At 54.4% G+C, this 26182-nt stretch overlaps 9 protein-coding genes across 9 annotated transcripts; 6 read left to right on the plus strand and 3 right to left on the minus strand.

Moving 5' to 3' along the window:
• Positions 1-420: 420 nt before the first annotated feature.
• On the plus strand, positions 421-791 carry AYL99_05793 (hypothetical protein; the record flags this gene model as incomplete). The annotated part of the gene is made up of 2 exons (XM_018837305.1): positions 421-445; positions 520-791. The coding sequence occupies 2 exons, from the start codon at positions 421-423 to the stop codon at positions 789-791; spliced, it is 297 nt and encodes a 98-aa protein (XP_018694158.1).
• A 596-nt stretch (positions 792-1387) lies between these two features.
• On the minus strand, positions 1388-3191 carry AYL99_05794 (hypothetical protein; the record flags this gene model as incomplete). The annotated part of the gene is made up of 6 exons (XM_018837306.1): positions 1388-1610; positions 1659-1829; positions 1916-2164; positions 2226-2576; positions 2632-2931; positions 2989-3191. The coding sequence occupies 6 exons, from the start codon at positions 3189-3191 to the stop codon at positions 1388-1390; spliced, it is 1497 nt and encodes a 498-aa protein (XP_018694159.1).
• Positions 3192-5464: 2273 nt separating this feature from the next.
• Positions 5465-7318, minus strand: AYL99_05795 (hypothetical protein; the record flags this gene model as incomplete). The annotated part of the gene is made up of 1 exon (XM_018837307.1): positions 5465-7318. The coding sequence occupies one exon, from the start codon at positions 7316-7318 to the stop codon at positions 5465-5467; it is 1854 nt and encodes a 617-aa protein (XP_018694160.1).
• Positions 7319-8073: 755 nt separating this feature from the next.
• Positions 8074-9430, plus strand: AYL99_05796 (fumarylacetoacetase; the record flags this gene model as incomplete). The annotated part of the gene is made up of 2 exons (XM_018837308.1): positions 8074-9019; positions 9087-9430. 2 exons carry the CDS (start codon positions 8074-8076, stop codon positions 9428-9430), a joined length of 1290 nt encoding a protein of 429 aa, XP_018694161.1.
• Positions 9431-10278: 848 nt separating this feature from the next.
• AYL99_05797 (hypothetical protein) lies at positions 10279-11911 on the plus strand (the record flags this gene model as incomplete). The annotated part of the gene is made up of 2 exons (XM_018837309.1): positions 10279-10906; positions 10965-11911. 2 exons carry the CDS (start codon positions 10279-10281, stop codon positions 11909-11911), a joined length of 1575 nt encoding a protein of 524 aa, XP_018694162.1.
• A 3541-nt stretch (positions 11912-15452) lies between these two features.
• Positions 15453-16991, plus strand: AYL99_05798 (homogentisate 1,2-dioxygenase; the record flags this gene model as incomplete). The annotated part of the gene is made up of 3 exons (XM_018837310.1): positions 15453-15520; positions 15582-16827; positions 16893-16991. 3 exons carry the CDS (start codon positions 15453-15455, stop codon positions 16989-16991), a joined length of 1413 nt encoding a protein of 470 aa, XP_018694163.1.
• Positions 16992-18000: 1009 nt separating this feature from the next.
• On the plus strand, positions 18001-19713 carry AYL99_05799 (hypothetical protein; the record flags this gene model as incomplete). The annotated part of the gene is made up of 1 exon (XM_018837311.1): positions 18001-19713. One exon carries the CDS (start codon positions 18001-18003, stop codon positions 19711-19713), a length of 1713 nt encoding a protein of 570 aa, XP_018694164.1.
• A 1226-nt stretch (positions 19714-20939) lies between these two features.
• On the minus strand, positions 20940-22269 carry AYL99_05800 (branched-chain amino acid aminotransferase; the record flags this gene model as incomplete). The annotated part of the gene is made up of 2 exons (XM_018837312.1): positions 20940-21958; positions 22011-22269. 2 exons carry the CDS (start codon positions 22267-22269, stop codon positions 20940-20942), a joined length of 1278 nt encoding a protein of 425 aa, XP_018694165.1.
• Positions 22270-24550: 2281 nt separating this feature from the next.
• Positions 24551-25823, plus strand: AYL99_05801 (hypothetical protein; the record flags this gene model as incomplete). Its single annotated transcript, XM_018837313.1, has 2 exons — positions 24551-25363; positions 25698-25823. 2 exons carry the CDS (start codon positions 24551-24553, stop codon positions 25821-25823), a joined length of 939 nt encoding a protein of 312 aa, XP_018694166.1.
• Positions 25824-26182: the final 359 nt, after the last annotated feature.

Genomic DNA, 26182 nt, shown 5'->3' on the forward strand with positions numbered 1-26182 from the left:
TTGGATGCCTTATGCGCGCTCACGTATAGAGATGGAGGTTTGTTGGCTATACATTCGCGTAGTACAGGGCTCGCTTTGTTATGATGTCCTGCAGAAAGCCATGGAAGAAGTGGAAACTGTGCTTTGACTCCGTGATGCTCATTATTTATTACAATATGACAAAGTGGTGGCGGAAAAGTGCCTTGGATGTGGATTGGCTAACCAGCGACGAGGCTGCGCCAGCACTCAAGGTCCGTAATTTATTTATTTTATTTATGGTCAAGAATGCCTTGGTGACCTTTGAACTGACGCTATTACCATCCATATACCAACCACCAACGCAGTCAGCCAGTCACTGTCCGGCCCCCCAATTCTTTCACTCGTCCCCTCCCTCTACCGCCGACATTCTCTCGTATCCCGCGACTTGTCCTGATTCTCGTCATGTCCCTCCAACCATACATTGACAGTAAGTCTATAAACCCACCACACTGCACCACAATTTTCACGTCCGTGCACACTGACACCTCCACCGTACTGCAGAAAAGGTGTTGGTCATTACAGTCGACGGAAGAACCCTAGTTGGAACCCTACTCTCCTGCGATCAAGTCACCAACATTGTTCTCAACGAGACGGTCGAACGTATCATCCGGCCCGCAGATGACCCCGAACCGAGCTCCCAGGTCAGCCATGGCTTGTACCTGGTGAGAGGCGACAACATCACCATCGTGGGACTGGTGGACGAAGAGTTGGACAGAAGCATCGACTGGGACAAGGTCAGAGGCGACGTTATTGGGTCGACGAAACATGTGTGATTTTGAAACTCGGTCGTTGCTTGGAAAAGCTACACAGCTCCAATTGACCTCAGAAATACCACCATCCACAACCGGGACGGATCACAGCGCAGAAGACATCTCAGAGTCTGCTGTCCCCCGAGGGCTGCGTTCACCGATGTGCGGTTGATCCGCTGCCCACGATGCAACATGCATGTTGCGGAGAGCTCAACTTGGACCAGGTCCAAGCTTTTTTTTCTCCTTGCAACGTTGGGCCATGGCCAACATTTCCATGAAGAAGTTCTCGCTTCCTACACCTCAATTCAGAAGAACGGCCAGTTCTCGTCATATATCGGCCTGTTTCTTGACCGTGGATCCTGGAAGCTGCTCGATGGGCTATCTGGATAAATCGAGAGGTCTCCCCTCGGCAACTCAACTCTCAAAGTCTCTAGCGATCCGCCTACAGTTTTCAGACGGCTGGCCTGTTCAGTCTGTGGACGTGCGAATGTCATTCTTAAAATCTCTAATCGAATTGCTTGGGGCTGTCGCCTCCGGTCTATCAAAAATCCAGCTGGATTCTGCGTTTGGTCCAATGGAACAGAACCGTTGTCATCCCGTTCCCTTTTCCGATCCAGAGATCAATAAGTGAAGCGGAATCCTGGATGGTCGTCCCCGAGGTTGTTCTTTTCGTCGTCTGGCAGGTTATACCTGTCGTCGCGTCGGCCTTGGTCTCTCAATCTGTTCTCCTTCCTGATATAGAAGAGAAAAATCACCGCACTCAGAACACATAGCCAGACCAGTCCCAGCCCCAAACCGTATCCGAGCGGGTAATCGGGTGCCTGACTGGTGACGAACATATTTCTAGCTGCATGTCAGTGACGATTTCCATGAATCCCTCTGCTCACTTACGATGCAATGATGCCGCCACAGTTGCCAAACCCGACCATCATTGCGGCACTGACACTACGCTTGTAGTGGCCGGAGACGTTGTTGTTCAGCCACACCAGAGTAATTGGCTGAGCAATATATCCACCACTGACGATGGCGAACAAGGCGAAATATCTGACTCCCACACTGACACTAGTTTGTCGTTAGCATTCGATCGTTTCTCAGGGGCCGAGAGAGCATGGCAGGACGGATAATGTGACAGTCAAGAGAATACTTACTGGTGCATGTTCAATAAGATTGCATAGCCAATGGTTGCCACAAGACAGCCAGCCAGGATGAATCCAAAGCGATGGCGAAGCTTGTCGCTTGCAACGGCACACGTCAAAGCACACACGGTGGCCACGACGAAGATAGGGATAGACATGACCTGGGCGCGGATTGAGGTCCAGCCGAGCTGCTTGAGGATGGTCGGAGTAAAGAACGCGCCACTGTAGCTGGTGGTGACAATGCCGAGATACATTGCAATGCTGGCTCGAGTCAGTTTCCCTTTTTCCCAGCTCAAGGAATGCGTTTCAAAACATGACTGACCCTAGATAGATCTTGACGTCGCTGAAGACGCGTTTGGCGGCCTTCTTGTTCCAGTGGCTCATATTGGCGCCTTCAACATCCATCGCCAGTCGACGGATGAGGAGTTCTCGCTCGGCAGGCTTGAGGAACTTTGCAGTCTCGGGCCAGTCTGGGACGATCCAGAATGAAGCGAAAGCAACCACAGCGGTAAAGAGTCCTTCGAGAATGAAAATCCATCTCCAACCACTGTATCCCGCGATCCCATCCATGTGAGCAATAGCGTACGCGAGAAGGCCACTGAAAGCGCCCGCCACGATCGAGGCTGAGAAGAAGAGATTGAATCTCCATTGCAGTTCGTGGCGCTTATAGAACCTGTTGACCGTCAGCGCAGCTCGAATGTACCACCTCTTGACACGACCAGACTGACATTGAGATCAAATAGAGGCACCCAGGGAAGAATCCAGCCTCCAATGCGCCGATGATGACGCGACAAACAACCAGGCCGGCAAATGATTGCGTGACCCCCTGGCAGACGGTGACAATTCCCCAGCCCAGCATGATGGACGAGATGAAGATGGACGGGCGCACTCTTTTCAGGATGAGGTTGCAGGGCACTTCCAGGAGGATGTACAAGATGAAGAACATGAACAGCGCGATGTTGTAGTCCTGACCGGCCATGTTGAGGTCTTTCTCCAAGCCCTGGATGCGAGCATTGCCGATATTGATTCTAAGCAACGAGAGGTGTCAACTGAGGGATCATGGCGAGGGTCTGGCAACCACATACCGGTCGATAAAAGCGCAGAGAAAGAGGAGGAAGAGGATGGGAACAAGATTGAGATCGGTCTTCAGCAGCACTTTCTTTTCGAGAGCCCGATCGATCTCCTGGGCCTCGCCTTTGATACTCAGGCTGGCGACCTCGTGCGTGTCTGGCGCGACGTCGACGGGAACATCCTCGATCTCGGACTTGTTGGCGATCTTTTCCGCCATGGTGACTGATGGACGGTGAAGTGGGAAGAGGGACGAAGGGAGAGAGAAGAGAGGAGCGAACAATTTGAGGTGAAGATGGTAAGACACTAAGTGACAAACGCCGAGTCTCGAAGCTGGAGCCGGTCCAGATTTCAACGGGCGCCTGTCGCACCTTTATCACACTTCACTATCCACCTGTTGATGCTGGTGGACGTTGAATCCATACGCTAGCATGCCGAGGATTCACGGAGGACGACCGATCAACTTGTCACCATTTGATTCCGCTCTGTGGCGTCCAGTCAATGTTCCCCGGACCTGGGGTTGCATGAAGCTATGCTGGGGATTCTTCTGGCCTTCTTTCGATGGCACCTCTCCGGCATGCACATGGACTTGGCCTTTTCCACCGCGACAAATGAGCAGCATCTGGTTGGTTCGGAGGACGAGTGCCCCCTCGCAGACAATCGAACAGGGACTAGACACGGTCTCCAGGGCGAGCTGCCGTGCTTGTCTCCCACCATCTCTGCCACACCCTACTTGTCGATCATCCGTCATACAGAAGAAGGGACTGAACGGGAAAAGCACCCGTCCCAGGTTTGGCAAAGACTGGGGTAGTAGTCGCCCCCTGGGTCTACTCCAAGATGAAGGGCCCAGGTTATCGGCCCGGGGCCAATGTATACTTTACCAACAGCATACAAGCGCTCTGCTTGGCATGCTCCTCCGCCATGGTCTGGTGAGAGACCGGGGTCATGCAGATCCAAGTGGGCAAAATGGTTTTGCTGGAAACTGTGGGGGACAAGAGCCAGTGCGGAATTGCCCACGAGATGCGACGGACGAAAGCCGCGATTTGATATGGATGCTCGTTCAGCCAATCATGCTTATACTTCGTGGTACTACTCGTATACACCCTCGTTTACGAGCGACTCAAAAAGGCTACGAGCAGGGAAGCTTGACATGAGATGCAAACCCAGTTCTCTCGGGGCCTTGCAGAGAGGATCAATCGAACCGGATCCTGCTGAAGATGCACGGATCCGACACTTTCTCTCCCTGTTCCCGACCGTCAAGCGAGAAAATGCAGGAAACCGCTCCGCGAGAACTAAAAAAGGCTTCTCTGGAACTCTGCTGTCGGGACCTGAGGGTCGTTCCGAAGGAGTCGACCAGGACGAGAAATTACACGGGCGAGATGTGGCAAAGGGACCTATCCTTTTCCACCACTTCGTCCGTCACGCCCTCGCCTGCGGAGGACCCGTGGATTTGGACTGGCGACTGCGAGAAACAAACAAAACTTTGTGTTACATGTTTCCAATTCTCTGCAGCCCGATCCAGAACGAGCCCGACCCTCCTCAGACCTGAACATCCCTTCCTGCCGGGATTGCAGCCCTTCTACTACAGAACAGAAGGAGCACATCGACTCTACAAGGTATGCAATATATGCAATATACACCCCAATTCTCAATGTCAGGCGCACCTTACGCCGCCGCCACCGCCGCTTTGGGTTTTCCAGGTTCTTTCTTTCCTTTGTTTCTTCCATGATCAAACGGGGACGAAAAAGCCCAAGGAAGAGGAACGAGCAAAGTACGGGCATGCATAGCTAGAACTTCTCCCCCTCCTTACTGGATTAGGGGTTCAATCAATCAATCAACCTCTCGTTCACTCGCTCACGCTTTACATACCTTACCTTATGCAAGCACCAAGCAAGGTCATGGCCGGCTCCTCCAATCCAATCCATGAAGAGAGAAGGCTTTCTCGCCCAGTCATGTACTGCAGACGTGCTGTCGCCTGGTCGCCGAAGGGCGGGGCGGAATCGTTCCCCTGCACACTGTACCTCGTACCGAATACGGGACATTCGACGGCGTGGCGTTGTTCGCTACGTATCCACCAGCTTGTTCACGTGTAGGGTAGGTTGAGCATGAGATTCCTCGTGATGGCGACGAATGGAGGGTGTGTGATGTGATCTTGGGACAACGGTAACAGAACTATCTGTCCGCCCGTGATTCCTGTTCGCTGTATTATGGGCGTGGGATCACCGAGAGGGAGGGGGGAAGAGAGAGAGAGGAGGGAGAGAGAGACACGGGGTGGGGGGCGTTTCCTAGGAGAATAGAAAGGAGTTCGTAGGTAGCGTTGTTCGACTGTTTGTTCAGCGTCGACGGTGCCAGATCTCATGGAGGAATCACCTCAAGAAACCACCCGCGTGATATGGATCGCGTCTATCTCAATGTCGATCTGTCCATCTAGGTGTCGTATCTCCCACATCTGCCATATCTATGTCTCATACCTTCCATCCTGAGCCAAGTTCATCATGCTCCCTGACATCTCGCCAACAACCCCTCCCAGGGCCTGAGCGGGACCGTGCCCTCGCGCGGCTTCCGTGGCCGGCCTTTGGAGTACGTGCCGCCGGCCCAGACGTCGACGGGCGACACCGACTCTGGCAACGTCCACTCGACGTCCTTGCCCGAGAAGTTCAGCACTACCAGCCACCGCTCCTCTCCATCGGCGCTGGTGCGGACGTAGGCCAGCACGTCCCGGTGCTCGGGCGACGCGAGCTCCTGGTAGTCGCCGTAGACGAAGGCGGCGGCGTGCTTCTTGCGCTCGCGGATGCCGCGCTGCCAGAATTGCCAGGTCGTCAGCTGTTCGGCCTCGTTGTTGTCGTCGCTGTCGCCGTCGTCATCACCATCGTTCTCGTTCTCGGAGGCATGCTTCATCTGGTCTTCCGCGTTGATGCCGTCCTGAAAGTCGTCCATGACGCGCATCCAGGGCTTCACCCCGGCACGGCAGAAGCCCGCATTCTCCGACCGGTCCCACGGGAAGGGCGTGCGGGCGTGATCGCGGGCCTTGAGGTGGATGATGCGGCGGGCCTGCTCGAGCTGGGCCGGGTCGTCCTGGTAGATCTGCCGGCACTTCTTCCAGTAGTTGACCGTCTCGATGTCCTTGTACTCGGCGTCGATGTCCCAGTCGCGCGGGGCGTTGCGCATCCCGAGCTCCTCGCCCTGGTACACGAACAGGGTGCCGCCGAGGGTCGTCTGCATCAGGGCCAGCAGCTTGGCGCCCTTGTCGCGCAGCGCGTCGCTGTCGTCCGTGTACCGCGTCACGCTGCGCGGGTTGTCGTGGTTCTCGATGAAGACCGAGTTCCACCCGTCGCGCTCGATCATGCACCGCTGCCACCGCGTGATGATCGACCGGAGCTCCGGCACGTCCCACGGCTTCAGGGCCATGCGCACGTTGGGCTTGTCGATGTCTACCACGTCGAAGATGAAGATCATGTTCAGCTCGCCGGCCTCGGCGCCCACGGTGCGCAGGATCTCGTCCTCGTCCGAGACGCCGGGCATTTCGCCCACGGTGATGGTGTCGTACTTGGAGAGCACCTCGCGGTGCATCTCGCCGAGATAGCGGTGCAGCTTGGGCCCATTGACGAAGAACTGCGTCCCCGGCTGGTACCGGTGCGTGAGGGGATCGAGCACGACGGGCGCGTCCGGGTACGTGGGGACCTTACTGATCATGTTGATGACGTCCATTCGGAAGCCGGCGACGCCACGGTCGAGCCAGAATCGCATCACGTCCCACACGGCCTCACGCACGTCGGGGTTTTCCCAGTTGAGGTCGGGTTGCTCGGGAGTGAAGATGGACAGGTAGTATTCTCCCGTCCGGGTGTCGTAGGTCCACGCCGAGTTGGCTTCCCCCAGGATCTGGGCCCAGTTGTTGGGCGGTTCCGGCACACCGGCGTCGCTGACCGACTTGGGCGGTTTCCAGATGTACCAGTCTCGTTTGGGGTTGGTCTTGGACGAGCGAGATTCCAGGAACCAGGGATGCATGTTGGACGTGTGGTTGACCACCAGGTCCATCATGAGCTTCATATCTCTTTTCTTCAGCTCGGCGATCAGCGTATCCACGTCGTCGAGGGAGCCGTAGATGGGGTCGATGGCCTTGTAGTCGGCGATGTCGTAGCCCATGTCGGCCTGGGGGGATTTGTAGATCGGAGACGTCCACACGATGTCAATGCCCAATGCCTTCAGGTAGTCCAGGCGGGATGTGATGCCCTTGACGTCGCCCCAGCCGTCGCCGTTGGTGTCTTGGAAGGACGACGGATAGATTTGGTAGATAACGGCTTCTTTCCACCATTTTGGCGTGGCATAAGTCGACGGCGTCTTGGACATGCTGGGTCGAGAGATCGTCCAGCAGCAAAGAAAGAATGGAATGTAGTCTAGGTAGGTACTGTCTATCACTCGAACCTCCTACCTCTGACACGCGATCTGATTAAGACCGCACACAAACCATTGAACCAGTTTTGAGATCTTTCAATTCTCCCACTGATTTCCAGCGAGAGAATCTCCGGCCAATGTCGTCATGGTCTCTGATCTGGAAGTCGAGCCGTTGATCAGATTCGGAACATGTCAGTTTGAACGGAGCCTGGAAGTCTGTGCGTCTGACGGGGACATGTTCACTCGCTATACAGCATATCCAGCATATCTGTCGCTGATGTGTGCTCTGTGACTCTGGCTTGAATTCTCTGTGTACAGTAAGTTGAAGCTATTCTCGAAAGTTGTTTGGTTGTTTGCTGCTGCACCTCCAATCATTCGAGGGCGGATGGCGTCGAGATGGACCGCTCCAGGCCGGACCACCCACTCGGGCAGACGAGTTCCTTGACACCCAAGGCCCCTATGGATCTCCTCAGGCCTCAGTGCCCCCGTGGTGCCTGGGTCTGGCAGTTAAATAGCGAATCGGCTCCGGGAAGCACAAAGTCTGCGGCGCCTCGACCCCGGAAACAAGGACGGAATTGCGTCCGAACTGCCCGCCTCTGACATCTACGGCTCCTTCTTTGTACACGGGCCTTAATAGGGAATCATCCACTGTTCTGACAAGCAGTGTGCGATCGAATACCTTTGTGTCGACAGAAACACATACGCCCAAGATGGCATCTCTCAGATCATGGTTTCCAATTCCCAAGTCGAGCCACTTCTCTTTGGCCAATCTACCCTTTGGCATCATCTCGACGGCATCCAAGCCCACTCCGCGCCCGGCTGTGGCCATTGGCGAACACTGCTTGGACTTGCAGGAATTTGCAGCCTCAGGGGCATTCTCGTCACTCGGATTTGACGTCTCGTGTTTCTCCAAGTCTACCCTCAATGACTTCGCAGCGCTGGGCAGACCAGTCCATCGCTCCGTGAGGAAATACCTCCAGGACGTCTTTGTTGAGAACACATCTCTTGCGGATGTCTTGCAAAACAACAAATCACTGCAAGAAAAGTGCTTAGTCCCCACAGGCCAAGTCGAGATGCACATGCCCATGCACATTGGTGATTATACGGACTTTTACGCCGGCAAGAACCATGCCTTCAACGTTGGTTGCCTTTTCCGAGGACCTGATAACGCCCTGCAACCAAACTATACGCATTTACCTGTGGGATACCATGGCCGAGCCTCGTCTGTGGTCATTTCAGGCACCCCAATCACACGGCCCAATGGCCAGATCCTGGAGAACCCCGCCGCAGCCACCAAGAAACCCATCTTCAGCCCTTGCAGGAGACTGGATATCGAATTGGAGCTCGGCGCCTTCCTGTGTAAGGGTAACAAAATGGGCACCAACATCCCTATCTCGGAGGCTGCAGATCATATCTTTGGATTCGTGCTGCTCAATGACTGGTCTGCTCGAGATATCCAAGCATGGGAGTACGTCCCGCTGGGACCGTTCTTAGCTAAGAACTTTGGCTCCACCATCAGCCCGTGGGTGGTGCTGACCGATGCATTGGAGCCTTTTCGATGCAAAGGCATCCCGAATGATACGGAGCTGCTGCCCTATCTACAAGAGAAGGAGGAGAAGAACGTATACGACATTCGGTTGCAGGTTGATATCACACGTAAGTCTGACCCGAAATTGCGACCCTCAGAAGTAGGGCTCGAAACTGACTCCACGACATGCATTAGCCGAGAGCGGATCGACGACGACAATCTTGAATTCCAACGGCCGCAACCTGCTCTTCTCATTTCCGCAGATGCTGGCCCATCACTCCATCGGCGGGTGCCCCATGGCGGTGGGTGACCTTCTCGGGTCGGGCACTATCAGTGGTACCGAGCCAGGCACGGAAGGAAGTATGCTCGAAATCTCCAAGGGCGGGAAAGAAAGTATCAAGTTGGCTGGCGGAGTGGAGCGGAAGTTCTTGTTGGACGGAGATACAATCACCATGTACGGTGTCTGCGGCACGGAAGATTCGGGACTCGTGGGCTTCGGAGAGTGTTCGGGCAAGATCCTGCCAGCTCCTAAGGTCTGAGCCGCATAGCCGGGGCATGATCAGTTCGTGAGACCCGATAGTGATACTCCAGCTAGGCGATGAATAGGAGGAAGGAAGAGGGCATCAAAAGTATTCTCGCAGCCACGCAATTCCGCTCCTGCTCGTAGAGTACTTACTCCGTGTGGATATCCAATCAATACACACTGATTAAGGATAAGGCTACATTGTATTAGGTACGTTCCTATTGAGAGGAAAAGTCGCTACTATTACTAGTAAGCAGCTAATACATATTAGTTGCCATGGTTCTCCAAGCCCGTTCCCCGGATTCTTCCCGTATTCCACATCTCCTCCACTATTCTTCCTTCCCCATTTCCTCCCGCACTATTGGCCACTCGCACATGGTCGGTCAATATAACAATGACGATGCTGCGGCTTCATTCCGCTCTTGGATGCCTTTGTGAGGCCGTCGTCGTCTCCACCTTTGCTGCTCAGCGCGGATGACCCCCTCTCCTTCGTGAGACCGCTGCATCGATGGCCTCAACCGCAGCTAAGCGCTCAACAAGAGGGGATTTCAGTCCGAGATTCGTCCTGCTGGTTTTATCCCAAAGAACAACCACGGTTAGCAGTGTGCCAGGAGGATATAACCCAGCAGCACCATCCTCTGGATCTCGAGAAATCTATCTCCATCCTCTCATCTCTTGGTACTCTTCTTCTAGGGGTGTCAGCACTAGCGCCGGATTCGATATCCTTCTCTTCGACGGCGAAAGGGCGACAACACACGTCCGGACTATATCATAACACAAACGGCCTCCAGAGACACTTCCACGTCGAAAAGTCCAGACCATTTTCCTTGCCTTGAGAACAAACTCTCCAGAGTGCCGGCCAAGATGTTTTTGACACTATCACCCGCCACTTTCTCCTTCGTCTTCCTCACCCTGGGCTACTTCCTGGTCCGCTACTTGAACTCCACCGACCAGCCGAAGATCAAAGGGCTCCCTGAAATTCCAGGTGTACCACTGTTTGGAAATCTACTCCAACTCGGCCAGGACCACGCGCGTGTCACGGCTCGGTGGGCAAAGGAATATGGCTGGCCTGTCTTCCAGACACGCTTGGGCAATCGCCGCATCATCTTCGCCAACACATTCGATTCCGTCAAGCACTTTTGGATCACCAACCAATCGGCTCTAATCTCCAGACCGATGCTATACACCTTCCACAGCGTTGTTTCGAGCAGCCAGGGCTTCACGATCGGAACTTCGCCCTGGGATGAATCCTGCAAGAAGCGTCGCAAGGTGGCCGCCACGGCGTTGAATAAGCCGGCGGTCCAGAGCTACATGCCTTTCATCGATTTGGAGAGCTGTGTCGCTATCAAGGACATGTACAAGGATTCGATGAATGGCACGCTGGACTTGGATCCGAGGAAATACTTCCATCGGTTCGCCCTCAACACCAGCTTGACGCTGAACTATGGTATCCGAATCGACGGAGGAATTGACCAAGAACTGCTTAGGGAAGGTGAGTGTGTCTGAACCGAATTCGAGGCCTGAACCGAAAGCTGACCATATCTCCGCAGTTGTCCACGTCGAACGGGTGGTGTCAAACTTCCGCAGCACGTCCAACAACTGGCAAGACTACATTCCGCTGCTGCGACTGCCGTTCATCTCTCGCCAGAACAAATCGGCCGCAGAATACCGAGAGCGTCGAGACAAGTATCTCACCACCTTCTTGAACATGCTCAAGGAGCGCATTGCGAATGGGACCGACCGACCTTGCATCACCGGCAACATTATCAAGGACCCCGAGGAAACGCTAAACGAAGCCGAACTCAAGTCCATCTGCTTGACCATGGTCTCCGCCGGCATCGACACTGTGCCCGGCAACATGATCATGGGGCTGGGATACCTCGCGTCCCCCGAGGGCCAACATATCCAGAAACGGGCCTACGAAGAGATCATGAAAGTGTATCCCGAAGACGGCGAGGCGTGGGAGAAATGCCTGGTGGAGGAAAAGGTGCCCTACATCACAGCCCTGACCAAGGAAATCCTTCGATACTTCACCGTGATCCCCATCTGCCTGCCGCGCACCAGCATCAAGGACATCAAGTACAACGACGTGACCATCCCCGCGGGCAGCGTCTTCTACATGAACGCGTGGGCGGCCGACTACGACGACACGCACTTCAAGGACCCGGCCAAGTTCATCCCGGAGCGCTACCTCAACGACCAGGAGGGCAGCGGGACCCCGCATTACGCCTACGGCGCGGGCAGCCGCATGTGCGTGGGCTCGCACCTGGCGAACCGCGAGATCTACACGGCCTTCCTGCGCATGATCGTGGCCTTTGAGTTCGTGCAGGCCAAGGACCCCAAGGACTGGCCCATCCTCGACGCCATCGAGTGCAACAGCATCCCGACCGCCCTCACCACCGAGCCCAAGCCGTTCAAGGTGGGCTTCCGGGTCCGGAACAAGGAGGCCCTGGAGCGATGGATCCGGGCGAGCGACGAGCGGACCAAGGATCTGTGAACGGGGAGACAAGAGGACAAAAGAAAAAAGTCATGAAACCAACCACAATTGAGGGGAAAAAATTGAATGAGATTTGGAAGAAGCGGATGTGCATTGCCGGCTGGGGATTTGTCAGGCTTATTTATCCCCTTCCCTTCACGGCTTGGGAGGCCCAGGTGATTCGAGGACCAGGCCCGAACTTTTCAGCATTTGATATTTGGACTTTCTCCCAGCGAAGATATGGCACGAGCTATGTCTGGGTGTCATCGAAAGGGGCAAGGGACGGATGGTTCGTCCAGTTAGAGCCTCGTCTCCTCTCCCTGGGGGGAAAAGCTATCATGTTCTCGTCTTCTTCCGGTGCTGCAGGATTGTGCATTTCACCCCAAGGGAGTTTGTTCGCCGGGTAAGGTTCTGAAAGTTCAGCATTCGAAGGTTGCTTCAATTTTTTTGAGTTGTCAAGTGGGAGGTCCATAGGTACCCCCAACAATATTTGCTTTCTACTACAGTAGGTCCTCTTGCTCGTGGAACCAAACTTACAAGGAAGCTTGATTCTCCTGAGGACTTTTTGGGGTGGCAAGGGATCTGTCGATAGCTCTGAGCAACTACCATACAAATAGCTCTTCTGCATGTCTTCACAGACGTGCACACCGAATCCTCGGATGAAAAGGGTTGCTTCAATTGTGTACAATCTTTCTCGTTCTGGGAAAACTCGATATTCCATCATCAGAGCTATCACCTCGACGCATTCGGCCGAGACTCCGCGTTCCCTCAGGCCGTTCAACGTGTGCACAGGTAGACTGGGACGAAAGCTCTCATCGTCTTCTCGGCAACCATAGCATTCTAATCCGAGCCAGCCCGGAATAGCGACCACATTCAGACCGAGTATCCCGTCTCATCCACCCTTCCGGCGCGGACGGACACAGTCGTCCAGGGAAACATAGCAAGGCTCTCAATACTTCAAATCCCTCCAATAAGACGTCCATGATGGCGAGACCACGTCTGTCTGCCACGCAATATGTCCCCTGGTGGCAACGCAACGAAAGGATTCAGGTGGCGCTGGACTACCTGGAGCAGCGAAGGAGAAACAGGATAGAAAGCGCCCAGGGTAAGTTAGCTCGATCGTTCTTGTTCAGCGACACGCCAATCAGGTTTTTCCTCCAGCCAAGAGTTTCCAGCATATTTGTGACTTGTGCAACTGTTGCGTGAATATTTCCTGCCCGCTATGCAGATTTGATAAGGGCAAAATGCTTGGGTAGAGTCGATTTGTGCCACTGTGCGGTTGCATCTCCGATACCGCTAAAATCAAGGGGCCCTCCTGGCAAACTTGATGATTGGCTGTAACTCTGTTCTTCCCTGGAGACCTTGGATGTGGTCGGCGTCATTCCGCAGAGCCTGAATATTTGCGACACGGACATGGAAATGGAGAAATCGCTGCGGACGAACTTCGAAGGTTGCACGAGCAGCCGCCCGAGCCGGCCAGCTTGCCTCTAGCTCTCCTCCAAGAGAGGCAGCTCGATGCCTTGTGTGATTGGAGTTCGCCACCTCGGAAACAATTCGTTGCCGAGTCTTCTAGAGAATTCGACTTTTTCCGCAGAATACTAGCCCTCGGGCAGTTCTGTTGAGGAACCGAGAACTCAGAGCAGAGAGGTAGTGACTTCAGGCTATTTTCCCATGCTTGAGATCGTCGGTGGCCCGTCCTTGCCGACAACGTGCTCTGGATCGGGCGTGAACACTCGAGAACACCAACAAAGGACAATGACGACGACGATCCAGAGAGCGACGATCAATTGGCGTCATCACGGGCAGGGTGGTGGCAGGATGGGTGGCAGGCCGGCGGTCTTGGGACGAGTTGGAGAAGCAAGCTGCTCGGAATTGTGTGGTGGTTAAACCGTCATGGGTTTCTGACAGGGGCACCCCTCGCCCCTTCTCGAAGCTTACAGGTTACAGCAATGGGGCAGCACGGGCAGCACGGGCAGCTTTGCGCTCTCTCCCCCTCACAGGCACACCCAGCGCAGATCTTCAGGCAGATTGTCGCCCCATTGACCGATGAGCCCGACCGCTCCTATGTTTGTCCCGGGGCGCTCAGAATAACCACCGAGGGCCACCGGCCGCCAGCCACGCGGCAGGAGCATCAGCAGCATCTTACAACCGGTGTCATTCTCACCCTGAAAACGAGGGCGCATGCTGCGCAGCCAGCACAGAAACAGCAACAACCTTCCAGGCCATGTGTTCCATTCATCCACCTCCTCCTTCTGCATCGATCAGAAGACATCAGCTCACACAAGACGACCCCCAAACTTATCTCCCTCTTCTCACTCAACTCTCACTTCCCTCGCTTAGGGGCTGCATCGCTGGGTGGTGAGGGGTGCATGCGCATGCAGTTGACCAAAGCGTCAACTGAGCACAAAAACCCAACCAGTGGGTGGGCTGTTTAGCGGGAAAGTCGGCACAGGAGGCAGGAGATTGGGACATTGACCTGGAATCGGAATGTTGTCTGGGCGTCTCAATTCGCCCTGCCGATCGCCCCACCGTCCACAACAGCCACTAGGGCCCGCCCAGTTGCGCCTAAAACTGGCTGCTAAACTTGCTGCGACGCAGGCATCCCGCACTGTCCAGGGCACCCCTCTCCAGCCCGAGCCCCAAGCCCAAAAGAAAAACCTACGCCTCATTCCGCCATCCATGTCCAGTCGGAGGGGCCCAGTGGCTTGATCTCATCCATTCACAGCCGCCGTGCCAGCTCCCATTCCTATCTCGGGCTGCCATCCCACTTGTTGTCCGTGCCCCTTCGCCCTCGGGTGCCCTCTAACCTAATCTTGGACTCTTGCAGTGCAAATTCTCTCTCGTGCTCGTGTTTGACGGGTTGTGCGCATCATGGAAATGGATGACTTGGAGAGCTGAGAGGAGCTGGTGTGCTGCCCTGCGGGGACGCCCGTCCAACCAGGCTCGCACAACAAGCACAACCTCGCATCTGAGCTCAAGCCCGAGGTCGCGGTGTCTCTCCCCTGTTCATAATAATGGCCCTGTTTTCTCACCACCCCCCATTCCCATCCCTCGCATGTTCGCGAAGCCGGGCCCCACTGGTCCTTAGCGCACCTGCACTATTGTTTTGGGGTTGTATCCACTTCTGCGCTTCGCATCCCCATCCTCTCAGGCTGCAAGTTGACTCTTGCGCCGTTTGCATTTCATTCATATTCCTCCCCACGGAATCAGTCCCTCACTTCTTCACCAGACCATTCCGCACTCTCCTCCCTCTGACCAGCCTACCCATCTCTTGTCACAGGTCATCATACAACAATCTTGCCCTTCATGCAGGGCCTCAAACGTTTGCAAGAAGCCATTGAGCGGCACCGAGAAAACAAGGACATCAACATCAAGTACAAGACGCCCCTCACCAGTAAGTCCATTCCGTGCTCGCCTCCCCTCTCCCTGTCAGCCTCGCTCTTATAATTCCCTCCACCTTTCTTCCACCTTGACGCACGAGTTGGAGTTGCCACTGACCTTGGTCTGTTCTTCTTTCTAGTCCGCAACGTGAACACTTTCACCGACGAACAAGCCATCGACGATGCCTGTAACCCAATTCGCTGTGACCGACACGTACGAATATCTGAATGGGTTCGGGGGGTACAAAGAGTACGGACCCCAGCACTGGTGACTTCTTTTGTCTACCGCTGACTGACACTGTTCTCTGCAGGAGTGAAGCCATTCCAGGTACGCTGCCTCTGGCGGCGAACTCTCCTCAAAAATGCCCGTACGGCCTGTACAATGAGAAGTTGTCGGGCACGGCGTTCACTGCACCTCGAGACGAAAACCAGCAGACATGGCTGTATAGAATACTTCCATCTGCGAGCCATCAGAACTTCCAGCCGGTACCGGCTTCCTCGTCGCAGTCTCTGATCTCCCCCACTCCCAGTTTCGGCACTCATTTCAACGCGATTCCCAATCAACTGCGGTGGGACCCCTTCGATTTCGACAACGAAGTGTCGTGGATCCATTCACTGCACCTGGTGGCTGGTGCAGGCGATCCCACTATGAAACAAGGCTTGGGGATCTACATCTATGCCTGCGGCAGCAGCATGCCAGAGAAGACGGCCTTCTACAGCGCCGACGGAGATTTCTTGATTGTTCCACAACATGGGACGCTCGACATCCGAACCGAATTTGGCAAGATGCTGGTGCGGCCGAATGAAATCTGCGTCATTCCGCGGGGAATTCGATACCACGTTACATTGCATAACAACGAGCCCGCGCGGGGGTACATCTGTGAACTGTACCAAGGCCACTTCAAATTGCCCGAGTTGGGCCCCATTGGTTCCAATGGCCTGGCCAATGCGCGCGACTTCCAGACACCGGTGGCTGATTTCATCGAGGACTACGAGAACACCGAGTGGACACTGTACGGCAAATTCGGGGGCAACCTCTTCTCGGCCAAACAATCTCACACCCCATTTGACATTGTGGGTTGGCATGGTACCTACTATCCCTACAAGTATGACTTGGGCCGGTTCAACCCCGTGGGCAGCATCTCGTACGATCATCCTGACCCTTCGATTTTCACCGTCCTGTCTGCCCCGTCACACCCTCATGGAGCTGGAACGGCCGTGGTGGACTTTGTCATCTTTCCCCCTCGATGGCTGGTGGCCGAAAACACCTTCCGGCCTCCCTGGTACCATCGCAACACCATGTCCGAGTTCATGGGGTTGATTATGGGTAACTATGATGCCAAGGGGGCTGGCAAGGGCGGATTCCAGCCCGCGGGAGCGAGCTTACACAACACCATGAGCGGGCATGGACCAGACATGCAGACATTTGAGAAGGCGTCGACGATGGATTTGCCGCCGCAGAAAGTGGGCGAGGGTAGCATGGCGTTCATGTTTGAGAGTTGTTTGATGGTTGGCGTCACCGAGTGGGGGTTGAAGACATGCCAGAAAGTGCAAGAGGTGAGTTTCTTGGGGCATGATGCCACAGCATCCACCATCAGAGCCATTGCTGACATTGACATTAGACATATAATGCCCATTCCTGGGAACCATTGAAGGTGCATTTTAAGCGACCGGAATCGTCGCATGGCGGTAGCAACGGGGCCAAAAAGTCCATGGCATGAAGAGTGTTGGACGACCATTGACGACGAGGGCGGTGGCTATAGCAATGACCGTGTGTATATTGATACAGTCGGTGCATACTACTTGTATTCCAAAAGTGTCAAAACATGATACCCCAAAAACTACTTGATTCATGCTCATATTTGCATTCTGCTTGTACTGCATAAACCACACAATCACATGCATTTGCTCCCAATTAATAAAGCGGGGACGAAGTTTTCAATGGTGTAAATCTGTGGCCACGATCCAATCACATTGGTTTCTCCTAGAACGTGCAGTGTTGGTTTTTCCGGTCGCAAGTTGCTCTCACCAACATTGTCTTTTCCTCACGCTTCCCTCAGATTGTCCTCCATGGCGAAATCTCATAATGATCCCCTCCCACCAGACTGGGGTCCCATTCCTTGCTCTCCCCTCCCTCACTGAGAGTGAGATCCCTGAGCAGCCACTGACCTTTCCGCCCATCGCGCACGAGGGCATCGAGAGCACCACTAGGCTGGTTTGTTCTGCTCCTATCACCTATCACGGCCACCACACGAGGGTCGTCCATGGGTGTCGTGTGCTCACTGTAGTTGATACACGTGCTCACATCCGTCCATCTCGACGTTTCCGAAATGCATATTGCAAAACACTCGTCCTCATTTTTCTCAGAAGCTTGTGGTATTCCTTATCCGCCCATCTCCCTCCCCCCTTACGCCGCGTTCTCACCAGTGCCCTCGTCGTTGCCTTTTACCTTCCCCATTTCTCCCTCGCTTCCTTCATCATGCGTTGTGTTCTGTCGTGGTACTTCTCTCCTGGCAGAATGATAGCCATCTCAGTTCTGCGGTGAAACGTTTCGACCTTCTCCCCCGAACCCAGATACCTCGCGTGCCTCAGTCTGAGAAGCCCTGGATCACTTCGTTCACATCCTATACGACCTGAATACTGGCCTTGCCTTAACCCTGATCTGTCGGACTCTTTTCCGTTCGTTTCTGACTGACGCCTCAGATTCGACTCTGGCTTCATTTCTCAACTATGCCACGGCCGAAGCCGCCGCCCACTCCAACCGGCTCATCTGACCTGAGAGCGCTGGAACACTCGAAGGCGTTTCAGGCCTCAGATATGGAATCGATTTTTACCCTACCGCCGCCAGCAATGAGGTCAGCCGATGTACAATCCCAAAACCACCAAAGTGGGAAGTCGTCGCACGCACGAGACACCGCAAACACTACGGCGCTCTCACAAAGCACCCCTCCCATCTCTCCCCAGGACAAACCGCTTACTACGAGCCCGCGACACAAACGAACTTCTTCCGGAGTGGTCAAATCGGCCGTCCAATCTGCGACTACCGGCGGCGGCGTGGGCAATTCCTACGCTCTTCCTCCTCCACCTAGTCGAGCCCGTAAGATCATCCAGATGAAACCCAAATCTCAGGCCACAAACAACTCTTCCCCGGCCAGCGACGCCAGCTACGTACCTCCCGCCTCGACCACAACCTCGACGGCGTCCGCTCCCTCCAATAAAGCATCCGCACCCTTGTCCGGAGGTGGATCGTCCAATGCCACCGCCACGGGTTCGAAGCGAAAGCAACCCTCCGCCACCAGCGCTGCGGGCAGGAAGATCGCCCGTAAAACCGCTCATAGCATCATCGAGCGTCGCCGGCGGAGTAAAATGAATGAAGAGTTTGGGGTCTTGAAGGACATGATACCCGCATGTGAAGGGGTGGAGATGCACAAACTCGCCATCCTGCAAGCGGGGATTGAATACGTGCGGTATCTGGAAGGATGCGTGGCGCAGCTTAAGGAGGAAAATGCAAAGCTGGGAGGCAAAATGAGGACTTTCATCAGTTCGAGGATGCAGACGGACAATCCGCGAGAGGAAGATGAGGATATGGACGACGACGAAGACGACGAAGACGAGGATGAGGAACAGGATGAGGCTGTCGACGACGTGCCTGCTCCCGCGGCTCCTCCGACAAGGGTACGGAGCCATCAACCCAGCGCTGTGGCCGGAAGCGAATGGGCATTGCGAGATTCGCGCAAATCCTCGGTCGCATCGTTGAGCGGTTCTTCAGCGTATCCGTCTCCTCACATTCACAGCCAATCGCAAGGAGCAGTAGACGAAACTGGCGGCTTGAGGAAGAAGCCTTTCTTGCCTGCCGGCGTCCAGTCCTTCACGGCCTCCCCTTCGATCCCAGCGCACTCGGGAGGTGTGGTCTCCTCCGCGACCCCGACCCCCACACTGCTCTCACCAGCATTCAACTCGATCCATTTCTCACCCGATCTCGCACGCACGCAAACCACCAGCAGCGTCGGGAAGTCTGGGAGTGGGGTGTTGAACACGCCCGCGTCATCATGGACATCTGTCAATCCCTCAGGCAGCTCTTCCGGGTCGGTGTCCAACCCGAGCCCGAACATGCAACCGCTGCCTTCGCCGAAAGCCGCCATGAACCTCCCCCTGCCTCACCCCGCGGTAGCGTCCTTGCAGCTGCCGCCACATTACAGTGCTGGAGTGCAACGCGAACGCGAGGGCGGGAGCAAGTCACCGGGCGGCATGAGTGATGCTTCGGGAACCGCCGAGGCCACGGCCAGTGCCGCTTTGATGATGTTGACCAACGAGTGGAGAGGCGGCGGCGGTCGAGCGGCGGACGCCCCAGGCAGCGTGCCTGCTCCGGCGGTGGCCGGAGTGAGAGACGACAGTAAAGATCGAGGCAAGGGTATGAGCGTACGAGATCTGCTGAGTTCATGAGACGACAATTGAATGCTAGGCGATATGTTTTGTCTGCCCTTCCTTCTCCTATGTATAGCTGACCAACCGATCTAATATCTCAGATAAGGTTGTCTGTACCTGACGATATTGGCGGGTTTAGTGCGTTTCCACCATCTTTTGAGAGATACAGAAAAGCTCCAAGGATCTTATGCAATATATATATGGGGCATCAAAGAGTTGAGTTGGATGGACCTGGTCTATCTCTCTATACCTCTCGTCGCTGTATATATGCCTATGTACTACATCCATCCATGTTCCATGTTTCTATTCAAACTCAAGTGTCCACCCACCTCCACAAATTTGCAGTCTTTCCCAGTGTCATCCCGAAAGGATTGCATGTATGTGAGAAGAGCATACAACACACAATCCCTGCATCAAAAGGTCGACAGGACAGGAGAAGACAGGAGAGGATAGGGTAGAAGGGAGATGGATACAAGGAACGGTGCCCAGCGTTCTGTTCTCCCCGGAAGTACCACGGCAGCATCAACCACTTTAGGTGCCTACCTACCTGCCTACCAGCCTACGAAATGCACGAGAAACCATCATTCAATCCAGCATCCTCCTCTACAGAGCATACATATATCATATGGATTGCAATATCGATCCAAGCCGAGGTCACAGCGAGTGAAACTAGAGATCCATAAATCACATCCCCAACTTGTACGTAGGTCTGGTCTCTACATATACACTGCCGGTGGGGAGTTTATGCAAGGTCTTTCTTCTTCCTCTTCCTCTTCCAGGGCTTTCTGGGAAGGGACCCTCCCTCCCTATCCAGGAGGAGGTGCTGGGACGAGAACACCAGAGTGCAGGGGTGGGTGGGTTACATGAAGAAATTGTAGTATGTAGTATGTAGTATATAGTGATGATGTAGGGTGTGGGATGTGGGATGTAGATACTTACTGTACACCGACGCCTCACGCCGCAGGGAAATAGAAATAGACGTCAACGTTCGTTCGCTCGTCCGCTCGTGCTCTTTTTCTATAGAACCTTGGAGGCTGTGGGAGGAAGAAAGAATGGGAATGATTTGGCGGGGAGGGGAACCAGTAGAGAACCGGAAAGAATAGAAAGATATTAAAACAAAGATGGAGGGTGGTAAAATCGATCTCTTTTTTCTTCTCTGGTCGCTATTCCTCTCTCCCGTTCTCTCTCTGTTATATACAGGAGCAGCTCAGCGGTTGGCTCGCTCTCTCTCTCTCTCTCCCCACCTAGGCAGGAATCTTATAGCTCCACGGATGCTCCTCGTCGCCGTACTGGATGCCCTCGATCCAGCCCTTCATTCTGCTGGCCACCTCGCCCGCCTCCTCGTTCGGCTTCAGGCCGCAGTGCAGCACGCGGTCCTTCCATACGATGTTGCGCACGGGAGCCACGATGGCGGCGGTGCCCGCGCCAAACACCTCAATCAACCGGCCCTCGCTGTCGGCGTCGGCCAGGTCCTGCATCTTGACGTACCGCTCGGCGACGTTCCACCCCTCGGGCTCCAGCCGCTCGCGGGCCAGGGCCAGCACCGAGTCGCGCGTCACGCCTTCCAAGATGGTCCCGTCGAGCGGCGCCGTCAGCAGTTCCTTCTGTCCCGTCTCCTTGTTCTTGATGCACACGAAGAGGTTCATCGTGCCGACCTCGGTGATGTATTCCTCAGGTCCGAACAGCCAGAGGTTCTGGTGCAGGCCCTTCTTCGCCGCCTTCAGTTGCGGGACGATGCAGGGCGCATAGTTGGCGCCCAGTTTCTTGTCGCCCACGCCGCCGGGCCACGAGCGCACCGCATAGTCGGTGGCCTCGAGCGAAATAGCCTTGAAACCAGTGGGATAGTATGGTCCGACCGGAGAGGCAATAACGTAGAGCAGCGCCGATCCCGGTGGTCCTACGCCCAGCGTCCTTTGTGTCCCAATCAGTGTCGGTCGGATGTACAGTGAGTATCCCTTCTCGCCGGGGATGAAGCGTTCGTCCAGCTTGCATAGCTTCCCGATCAGGTCTACAAGCTTGTCGCCCTCAAAGGTGGGGAGCGCGATGCGGGCGGCCGACTTATTCATACGCTGCATGTTCTTTTCCGGCCTAAACAGCCGCAGCGAGTTATCCTTGAGGCACTTGTATGCTTTCATGCCCTCGAAGCATTCAAAGGCGTAATGGAACACGCAGGTCGCGGGGTCTAGTGAGAGGTTTTGGTAGGGGGTTATCCGAGGGGGCAGCCAGCCCTGCGAGGCAGTCCATTCGATAGAGAGCATATGATCTGAACACGATCAATAAGAACCCCGTAATAATGCTCGAGACCAGAGACATACCGGTAAAAGTCCTCCCAAACACAAGGTCTTTATTCGGTACCAGCTCTTTGGGGGTGATGGTCTTAGTGACCTCTAACTTTGACGGGTCGATTCCCGGCAGCTTGGAGTAGATATCATCATCGGTGACCAGCGACTTGTGGCGCGTCGAGGATGTGGAAAACAGTCTATACGAGGGCAGTAGCCGTATTGAATCCGACTTGAATGTGGACGAGGTGAGAGCGCGTGCGCAGGGGGTGCGGAGTAGCCGAGGGAGTGACATGGTGTCTCTGTTATTGCTCGGGGGTCATCGACAGCACCAAAGAAGGGCGGGGGGACGAGGAGGGTGGCCAGATATAGCGGTGAAGCTGGCCTTGGGGGAAGGACGTTGCCAGCTGCGAAGGCCGAGATTGAGTCAGGAGATGTCGTCGAAGGGCGTTGATAGTCAGCTGGATTGAGAACAGTAAGTTATTAGTAGGATGTCTTTCTGTATCGTTTTAGGGCCAATCTCGAAATTCTGGCCGCGACATCGGAGCTCGGGGCTTGGCAGCGACTTTCCGCCAATAACCGGCGTCGGCCTCACGTTGCGCCCGGAGTCCTTCAATTTCCCCCGGGCTTCTCTTTCTCTATACCTACCGGGGACAACGTGGTAAGGTCAATGATGTGTCTGTGATAGCTGGCCCCAAATCCACTCCAGCACCCCTCCTTCAAGACACGGTGTGGTGAGGAGTAACGACTATCCTGCGGTCCACCGTCTTTATGCCCGTTCCAAACAACGTTATATGCACCCCTCCTCACAGGGAACAGCCACACGACTGCATAACTGTCATTGTCCAATCGAGAAAGCCCAATACGGTGCCAAAAGGCAATGGGTTGATACGGCCGCTCGAATTAGAAGCTGCTAGTGAGCGCCCTGCCGAATCGCTTCGCTTCGCAACTCTGCTTACCTTCGCGCCCATCTGCGTATACGCGCTTTGAGGAGTCAATTCTCCATTCATCTCCCTTGCTCGCGATGATCTGGCTCCTCGCCCTGAACAGGGAGGCAGAGATAGCAGGATCGCCGCCACCAGGATGCCGTGTCCACAGAAAGACTCCTCCTTTTCCAGCGTGAAACGATCGAACCTGGTATGTGAGTTCAACATCCCTCCCACAAGGGATGCCCCGAACATGTTTTTGGAGGATGCGGATCGTTCTTCTTACGACACAACTTGCAAGAGTGTCTCGCACTATCCTACTCCAGACCGGCGGCGCCAGAAATCGAATTCCTCCTTCCTGACGACGGTGGGAGTATCTCTAGTTCCGCCTCCCCAAGTCGGTTCGCCGATACTGAGAGCATTTTGACCGCATGGCACTTTTCGGAAAAAGATGAAAGCATTGCACCTACACCTCATCGGAAGTGCGTTCGATTGGTTGGTGTGCAACATCAAGTCCAGAAGGACTGCACACTGCTCATAAATGCTTGAGATTTGTCTCCAGCGAGCCCTGGACCAACATTTTGGACGCAATCAACCCTCGATACCATCCTTAGTGACAGCTGCTGATATATTTTGACCTCATGTGTACTGCCACTTGGGAGACATGATCATACCCATTGTAGCATGAACATCTCATATGCAGGCCGAGCGGTAGATCATGCTGTGGTGCCAAGAGCGGTTGAAGGTGATAGAGTATGTGGCTTTACCCGTGTTGTCTGTCTCTTTATCTACCTTGTCGCTGACAAGAGGTTAAATTGCTTATTACTTTGTCCTTGCGCCTCATTCAGTCTCACTGATCACACTGACTATGGGATGTACAATGGGCACTAGACGAAAGTTCGCAAACCAAGCAAGGTCGGACTTACTACAGTGGACCTGACCAATGATCTCGGGCCACGAATTTCTACAGGACGCGGTGACGCATCCCTTGTGAGAGATGTGCACTCCTGGCATGCCCTGTATCCAGCCTGAGATACAAAGAACGAACAACACTCAAACCAGACACCACAAACTTGACAGAGAGACTGCTCGACAGTTTGCCTCTTGAAAGCCGGCAAGGCACAACAAAACTTGATCAAAAAATTGCATTTAGTAAGTTTATGTTGACAATAATAACAAGAGAGCTCAGCGGAGCGCCAGACGCGTAATGTGCTTCCAAGGGCGCAAAATTCCTGCTCGATTCCCAGACTGCACCGGCGGAGTTGGGGCGTGCAGCACACATGACCCTGAAGCAGATCGAATCGACTTGTGCTCGACCGCCCAGAGTCGAGGCTCACCCCGTGACAATCCCGTGGAGACTTCTGAAGCAAGCTCGACTAGGCGCAAAAGGAATGGTCCGAAGCATAGAGACTAGAAGAAGCAGGCCCCAAAGGAGGTTCTCAGGAGGGCGAGGAATAACGCTATTAATATTCAGACCGCTGCAACTCGAATTCACGTCGGACCATAATAGGAGAAGGCTTGGCGAGTTATGACCACCCAGGCACTTAGGATATCCTCCCTTATTTTGAACACCTGTTCTGGGTTTGTCCATTCTCCTTACGCATAAGGTGCAACACGGGACTTTGTACGTGGCTTTCGAAATGCATTCTGATGACTCTAGAATTCCGAGGAACTATCTGTCGTGTTCTTGGAGACGGGAGCACGGGAGTCGTCATCTTGTACAACGACACCGCCATCAAGCTCCCAAAATCAGTTTTCGGTGGTGCGAACGACGACGACGACGATGACAGAAAGGTTATCGAGTGGGAAAAGGAGGTCTACCGCCGCTTGGACAATTGCGAGGGCGTCATTTCCTGTATCGATCTTTCCGGCGATGGCATCAAGATGGCCTGGATGGAAAATGGAAATCTTCGCGACTACCTTGCCGAGCACAATGTTCCCCTCCCTATGCGACTTTCCTGGCTTCGTCACCTAGCTCACACACTCGCTGCCATACATGATCGTCGGGTCATAGAGGCAGACCTCAGCCCCCGGAACATTCTTGTGGCGAAGGACATGTCGGTAAAATTCTCTGATTTCACGGAGTCCTCTCTTCTGCCCCTCGATTGCGACATGGAGACGGTTGATGACAACGGGTACTCGATGCAAACTGATATCGGCCAATTTGGTGCTCTCATGTATGAAGTTAGCACCGGCGTGAGATGTACCTTCGATCTCTTTGAAAATCAACCACTGGGGCCAGCCACCACTGCCTTGCCCAAGAGAGACAGCCTACCTCCCACGGAGGGTGTCTGGCTCGGTGCAATCATCGAAAGTGCTGGATCAAGCACGCAGTCCGCACCAGTCGTGAATTGTCAGAAATTTTGGACATGGTTCAGGACATTGAGCCCCACGACGATACCGACTCGACGTCTGGGTTTGACCGAGTGGATTGAAGCCGGCTTTGTTGTGTCGAGATCAATTGTAGGACCGGATCACCACCACAAGTCGCAGCCTGCGGGCCCAAAATGGCCAGCAATGAATTGTTCGTTCAACATTGCTTTCCACCCCACCAGTGTGTTATGGAACGTATACACCTTAGGCCATGTCTATGCATATAAGTCGGAATGTGCAGCCGGATTGTCTTGCACCTCGCATCTGACTTACATCCTTCTCCTTCACCGCTATTTCGCCTCATTCCATGCGTCCCACAGCCAAGTGTGGTCGTGCTTGGTGGCTTCGAAGTCGGCAAGACATCGCTCATTCAAAAGGTGTGTGCCAAATCAACACATTCAGCTTATGCTAACATTGTACATAGCTCACTTTTCAGCGATTCCCAGATGATCATGAGGAAACATTCGAAAGCCAGCATCAAAAGACCTTTGTGACGAAGATCGGCCCAGTTTCCATGTCTATCCTAGACACGGGGGCCAATGTAATTTAACAATCTCTACGGAAACAATGGCATCAGCAAGGAGAGGCCTTCATCGTGGTTTTTCTTACCACAAGAAAACACTCTTGATGAGAATGCTTGACCTTCATGGGAGTGTATAGATCGAGAGACCAGATGGGGATCCATCAGATAGTTTAGACACGAGCACAAGCACGGACCATCAATTCTGCGAAGCAGACAGCCCTGATCCAGCCCCTCTCCGGCCCGAGTGGTTTCAGAAAGGGGTTTGGCCATGGTGACAACGGTCTTTTGTGCCAGGAATAACTCGCCGATCTATCCTCAATGTCCACCAAAAGTATTTAACAATCCCAATTCCTCGCGCGGCTGCTAGAAATGGCCTGTGTCAGCAT

This window comes from Fonsecaea erecta (genome assembly GCF_001651985.1).
Source record: "Fonsecaea erecta strain CBS 125763 chromosome Unknown Scaff4, whole genome shotgun sequence".
Lineage (NCBI taxonomy): Eukaryota > Fungi > Ascomycota > Eurotiomycetes > Chaetothyriales > Herpotrichiellaceae > Fonsecaea > Fonsecaea erecta.